The sequence below is a fragment of the Sinocyclocheilus anshuiensis genome, unplaced genomic scaffold (genome assembly GCF_001515605.1).
Source record: "Sinocyclocheilus anshuiensis isolate Anshui unplaced genomic scaffold, SAMN03320099.WGS_v1.1 scaffold1239, whole genome shotgun sequence".
Classification (NCBI taxonomy): domain Eukaryota; kingdom Metazoa; phylum Chordata; class Actinopteri; order Cypriniformes; family Cyprinidae; genus Sinocyclocheilus; species Sinocyclocheilus anshuiensis.
Genome location: NW_015540949.1, coordinates 1,019,749 through 1,026,929, shown reverse-complemented (window position 1 = coordinate 1,026,929; position 7,181 = coordinate 1,019,749). Strand labels below are relative to the sequence as shown.

At 37.8% G+C, this 7,181-nt stretch overlaps 1 protein-coding gene across 1 annotated transcript in view; it reads left to right on the top strand.

Annotated features, from left to right (window-relative positions):
• The window catches only part of mindy3 (MINDY lysine 48 deubiquitinase 3), a 66,567-nt gene that overhangs the window by 41,617 nt on the left and 17,769 nt on the right, over positions 1-7,181 (top strand). The window contains exon 11 of the mRNA XM_016488061.1: positions 6,704-6,776. Within this exon, the coding sequence (XP_016343547.1) occupies positions 6,704-6,776 (73 nt within the window). The remainder of the gene's footprint in view (positions 1-6,703; positions 6,777-7,181) is intronic.

Below are 7,181 nucleotides of genomic sequence, written 5' to 3'. Positions count from 1 at the left end.
TATCGGCAGATCACACTAACAAAAAATCGGAAATCGGAATCGGCCAAGAAAATTGCAATCGGTGCATCTCTAGTATCCAGCTTTATTAGGTGCAGATTCACCTGTCCTTCACCTAGGGCTGGTTATTGATTTTGATTCTCAAGCTTTCAATTTGATTTCATTCTGACTGATTTAGGTTACATTACCAATGGAAAGTTTGAGGCTAGCAAGTTTTTTATTTTAGTAATATTATAAAATATTAACAACTGCCATTACTCTGGTCTTCAGTGTCACATGATCCTTCAGAAATCATTCAATTTTGATCTGTTTTTTTAACAATGTAAAAGTCTTTACTTATACAAACTATTTAAATTGCTAGTTCAGTTGCTGATGAAGCACAACCAAAAATTGCTCTGTGAATGCTAACCGAAATAAACTCTGTATTTCTCGTGTAGATCTGCTCTTATAAATATTTTTTTTTTATTGTTTTATCATTGGAAGTAATGAGAACTTGATGTTAATTCAGCAACTTTTTTTTTTATTCATTACACAAGCTGGCTCAAAACATTCATTTGTACATGAATGGGACTTTAGTGCTTGGGCTGTATGTATGTTTGTTTGTTTTTTTGTTTTTCTTTTTTTCATGATGCCAGCAACGCGTCATTGTCTGCACTCTCACTGATAGTTGCTGCATTGTGGATAAAGTTGAAACTCAGGTCACCTAAAACTGACAACAAAATGATCAGTGTCCACATGAACACCCCTTTTGATTCTGCTAGAGTTAAGTTGTGAAATGGAGATAAAAGGGCAAGATAAAATCAGCTTGATTCTGATCTGGATTTCACCTTATGATTTTTACCTCACTAGAGCTGGAATGTATCAGGCTGGCCTGGGGTTTGTGTGGATGACAGGAGTGTAAAAAACGCATGTTCAGTCTAATGTACAATCTCACATAACCTTTTAAGGTTAAACAGTTTTTATTCTAAGCTTTCTAAAAACAGTCAAGCACCCTCTTTTCATCTCGTCTGTCATCTGCATACGACTCTCCTTATCACAGATTTGATACTTTGTTTAATCCTATGGCTTTCTTAGAGGTGAGGATGAGGTCTCTTTCTCTTTTTTTTTTTATTTCTCTTTTTCTGACATTATTTTACTCCAGCTGGCTGGCTTGTATAAGTAAAGTACTTGATATCTTTCCCATTTGCAAAGAAATCATTGCCTGTAAATGCTGGTAAAGTGATTCTGTGTGAGCGTTCGTGACATTTGTGTACAGTCTCATGGATATTTCTGAAGCCCAGTCATTAGCATCTATTGGCTTTTCTCGCTCCTGTGTGTGAGCCGCCTCTCTGATCTCCATCTATGGCCTCCAACGGTTGCCTTCTACGGCGCGTGTGTGTGTGTGCGCGCGCATGTATTTGGGTCTCAAGAAACTAATGAAAGCCAGATTCAGGATTCTTAACATGTGAAATTATGCTCACTGAGCCTGTTGATAAACAGGCATATATAATATCACTGTATCTGAGTGCAATTGGGAATATTACCATTGCCCTGACAGAAATGCTCAAGGCACTTGGCTGAGAACACCTGTATGACTTGACCGTGCCCTTTACTATATGTAATTTAAGACCATTTTAGACCATGTTGCTTTTTTTAGTCAATAAATGAGGCTTTACTTTGTTTGTGTCCCTGAAACCCAAAACCAGTCCAGGATATCAGGTCTGTGTGGAGAATCTGACTTCAGTGTGGCTCCAAGGGTCTGTCTGGGTCAGATCACTCATCGCGCAGAACCATCCCGCCTCGAGCTGAAGTCTTTACCTGACACACTGCTCTGTAATTCCCCTCTATTAGAATGTGTGTGTGTGTGAGAGAGCGACGGAGAAACGCTGACTCTGCAGGGTTGATTACAGGACTGGTTGTGTTGTTGTGAAGCCACAGTGTTAACATCAGCGGACCATCATGTTGTTTTTGTCACCAGGGGTCAGACTTTATAACAAGACATGCACTCATTTGCTATTAGCATGGAGCCACAGTGCATGTTTGTGTGTGAGGAAGGTAATGTGGAGGGTTTATGTGCACAAACACGTGTCATGACTGATATACTTGATGTCAGTGCACACGCACAAAAAAAGGATGATGTTTGTGCGCTTGTTGTGATTTCTAACCAACAAAACATTCTGCTTCATTGACATTCTCCACAATGACTGGCCTATGTCTATATCTTCATTATGCAATGCAATGAAAAGGCAGTTTGCTCACCCTCATGTCATTCTAAACCGGTCTGAATTTCTATGTTCAGTGGAACATGAAGAAAAAAGAAATTTTGAAGAGCAGTGCTTCTAATCTGTTGTATACAATGAAAGCATAAAGTGAGCAGTTATTGAATCAACCTCAAGTTATCATTAGTTTTAATGATTAAAAAAATACATTTAAATATGTATAAGAACAGTTGTAAACAAGAAATGCTGTTTACTTTAGTTGATATTCACAAAGCAGTGTTTGGTTGTGTCGATTTTCTATAGTATTACGCCTCAAATGTCAAATATACATTGGATTGGTTTCTTCTTTAAATTATAAAAAAATTTAAAAATATGAATGGTATTATAATGTTATACTAAAACAATGGAAAAACCCTTAAGATAACATGTAGAAAGAAAAAAACATATCTTAAGCGTGCAGAATAACATAAGTGGACTATGAACGATTAATTGCCGCTTTGAACGATTACGTAATTGTTGCATCCATAATTGTAATTGTGATTAGAAATTCGATTAATTGTGCAGCCCTAATAGATTGTTGTTCATTTTTATTTATTTTTAGATTTTCTTTATTTATAATGTACAGTATATTAAGTTAAAAGGTTCCCTGTATAATTTACAATATTAATTTGCAACAAGAATGCATTAAATTAATCAAAAGCCAACAGTAAAGACTTTTTTCAGTGTAATGTAATAGAAGACATTTTAAAAGCAATTTTAAAGTTCTGCTACTCTACAGTGAAAACATACATTGTTCAAGTTGATTTTGGAGTACTAAATATTAACCCCTAATGATGTTTTTTTTTCCCCCCTGTCCTTCGTGTTTCACAGAAGAAAGAAAATCATATGGGTTTTAAAATAATGAAATACTACTTTTGAGTCTGTCAGATTGTTTGACCCATGTTTATGAAGCAGATGAACTCTTTAAGTGTTCATGGCAGATGTCTTACCTATTGAAACTTCTCACTTGTATAATTAAGCACTCGTCCATTTTTCTCTCGCCACTGCTGAGCTTTGAGCTACTGCTATACGTTAAAACGAACAAATCTTTTTCATGACTTCAGGAATGAGGGTTTATAACTCCACATGGCCTCAGGCAAGAGCCCTGAAAGTTTAATTTAATTTTGACTATCTGCCATTCGACTGTGGAAAGTTGTCCGGTTTGACTGTGTGGAGTACTAGCTCAGATTGTGGTATTAAGACAAGCAGTATCCAGCTGCAACTTCTCCTTGTCATCTACTTTCTCATTCCTTTGTACCTCTTTTTTCTTTCTCGTTTTATCTCCTCTGTTGCTTTGTCCCTCTTTCTTGGTGTGACTGTGAGCTGTATATTTACTCTTTGAAATAAGAGGAGATATTTGTGAGTGTTACACTGAAACCATACTGTGAAAGTATACAGCCTGTGTTTATGTTCACTCTTCCATGACCGTGTTTGTATGTTCATTGCTAATGTTTGTTCTTTTCGATTGCTGTAGAACACTTCATATTTGACTGGACTTTTAGATTTTCTGAAGAAAACGTGAGTGGTGGTTGCCTGGGTGTGCCAAGGTATTCTGAGTCCAATAGACAAAGATTTTATTTCTGATTATTTCAAGAATAGCTTATCTCTCAACAAGCCATATGAAATGAGGAATCTTTCATGTACTTTGCTCAAATTAAAAAGTTTAAACCTTTGAGTTAGTAAAGCCCTATGAAATCCATATGAAAACACACAGAACATTTAGATTTCATATTTAAACAGCAGTCTTTTTGTGGTTTAATAATCACAGACAGTAGTGCATGTCACCATTTAAATTTGATTAATTCTGCAGCCCTACGTTTGATTTATTAATCCGAAATTTCCCAAATTCTGAGATATTTCCCATTATACAGTAAATTTCTTTTTTATAGAAAATAATTTTTCTTAATTTTATTTTATACGGACTGCTTTCCGTTATTCTGTCTGTATTTTCTGCTTCACAGAAATTCTTGAATATTAGGGTGCAGTGTATTGGCCATCATTTGACAACATTGTCATTTAAACAGAATGGAGCTCTTTCAAACATTCATCTAGCTCTCATTATGCTTCACGTTTGAAGAGTATTGATGAATTCCCATGTAGAGTTTTGATAACATGACCTTGTTCTCATCATCAGTCACCATGAGAACTAGTTAACCCCTTAATCCACTGGCTTCCTTTCTAATAATGAGAATCAGAGCTTGTGCGAGTGAAACACAGATGGTGATAATGAGATTTTTAAAGTGAATGGGTTCAAAAGAGGGGGCAGGTGAGAAGTTTGGATCACTCAAAGTCTGTTCCAGAAAACATCCTAAGCAGCATCCTAACTGAAATGGCACAGATTTGAAACTCACTGATCAATTTAATGGTTGTTAACAAAATGATGATTGAAATATTTAATTTGTTGATGCTTTGGAGTCATGTTGCACATTTCTTTTGCCTTGTACACCATATTGAATATTCAAATGCATCTATGCTTCCCAAAAATGCTATAGTTATAAAGCTTGATTCCTATACGAGGCTAAATGGCACTCTGAACGATATTGGAATGTTGAGATTAGGGCTGTGCGATTAATAGAAATCGTGATAAAATCGCGATTTGAGCGTGCGCGATTTCTAAATCGCTTTATAGCACGATTTTCCGCGCCCCCGACCTCCCGCAGTATGCTATGCTATCCGAACCAATCAGGATGCAGCGTGCCTAAATGGAGCATGAGAACAGAACAGACCGGGCGGGCATACAAACGTAAGGCCAGGTTCACACACTCCATCTGTGGTGCGTATTTTTTCCGCGCCCATGTTAACGGATCAGAGCGTTCACACTGCACGCGATTGCGGTCCGGCAGTGCGCTGCAGGAGCGGTGCGTCTGCAGCAGTCATGCTGCGATCGTTTCCGCACGGAGTCTATTTCTGCTGTGCTGCACGCGCTGAAAGTGACAGTGCATTATTCGCAGTAAAAAAATAACATGGATTGGCACGGAAATTTAGTAATTACACCATAAATGCATATAATTAAAGTCTACTGTTTCACAGTCAACACATGGCTTTTTGGCTAGATTTAAAACAAGGAAAAGTGCACTTTTAGATAAACAAGGCAATAATAGATGGCACTCGTGGTGGTAGTTAAACAAATTTATAATTGAGTTTAAACGTGAATATGTCTATGAAAGATTGTATTACTGTACTGTGATAAAAGAGAATCACAGTGATAAAAGAGAATCACAATGCTGAAAACGCATTTTCAGAAACAACGTTTGGATTTGAAATCAAAATAATGGATAAATGTTGTGTTTGTGGTAAACAGCCGTGGATCAGGAGCGGACTGCAAACGCGTCCTGTGCGAAAGCAAAATGAGTCCGTGCTGCTTCTGCACCGCATGCACATACTGTATACGCACTGCAGACATGTGAACTGTGAACTTGGCGCAACAAATCTGGTTCAACATCTGAGGCAACGCCACAAAGAGCTCTATGCATGGCAAATTTTTTTTTTCTGCCATCTGTCTATTCTAGAGACATTTTGTTACACCTTCACTTAGTGATTATTTTGCCTTATGTCTGTTCTAGAGACATGTTACCTAACCCTAAAGCTCTAATTGGTTTTCTTTTGGAAATATGTTTCAAATTCACACTGAATGCTTTTATGACTGTAAAGCATGTCTGTGTGTGTCAAAATCGTGATTAAAATCGATTTCACAAAATTTATCAAAGAAATCGCGCTAGGTTTTTTTTGTCCATATCGCACAGCCCTAGTTGAGATGGAAAACTCTGTGAACTGTTTTTAGCTGTACGTGATTCAGCTGTGCATGCTGACTCTGCATATTTTCCAGCTTGAGTCGTTTTTACACACATACAGATGTGTTTTGTTGTCCCAAGTCCCTCCGGCAACACATATTGATGGGGCCGTGATCCCGCTGTAACTCAAGCATGAACAAACACACATGGATCTTGGTTTGTTTTCTATTAATCAGCAAAGTTCGCAGCCTGTTTGTGAGTTTTGCGCATGTGGGAGAGAGATAGAAGATTGTTTTCATTAAAAGATCTGTGAGATTGCTTGATGGAAGGGCAGTTTTGACATTTATGAGTTTATCTCTAGATCAGTTATACACATATGCGCGCACACACCTAAACCTAATCACACACTCAGTCCTTTTGCAAACACACACACAAACAAATTGATGCCAGTAAAGTTCATATAAACATTTTCTGATTTTATTGTCGTATATTTCAGCAAGGGCTCTTAAAGGACATTGCATCATTGGTTAGTGCCTTCTCAGTACTCAAAGAGATTGTGGGAATGGTCACACTCAAGGTCATATGAGGTCAGCTCTCCCTCATCCTCAGAAAAAAAATCTACTTATGAATGACTTACCATTATCTCTAAACTTGAAATAGGAATATTTTAGCATCTCAAAAATGGTGTGGCCCATGCCATAACTCTCTTTTCTATTTCATATTTCCTTCTCTTTCTAGGAGATGGCTTTAGTGGCCCCCGAGTCTCCTTCAGAGCAGGCTAGAAGAGTCTTCCAGACCTTTGACCCGGAAGGTAAGATTATAAAAAAAGGAAGAATTTCATCTGTTGTGTATGTTTGTGAGCCTGAAAAAGAGACTGAAGAAACTCAATGTCAACTCAACCCCAGCAGCTGAGTCAACTTGTCCTTCACTGAGAGGAAGATGAGCTTTAGCTCCATAAAAGCCAGAGCACGTTTATTATCTCTGCAGCTTATCAGGCAGTGCAAAGATCCTAAGCTTACTGTGTTTGTTTATACTTTACTGTAACTGAGGAGAGAGGAAATGAGAAAGAAAAGACTACATTTGATCTGATACTAAGGCGTTATTTCAGTGGGGTGTAAGAGCGGTACTTTTCTTCTACATGGAATTCTACGTGCGTGTGCGTGTGCGTGTGTGTGTGTGTGTGTGTGTGTGTGTGTGTGTGTGTGTGTGTGTGTGG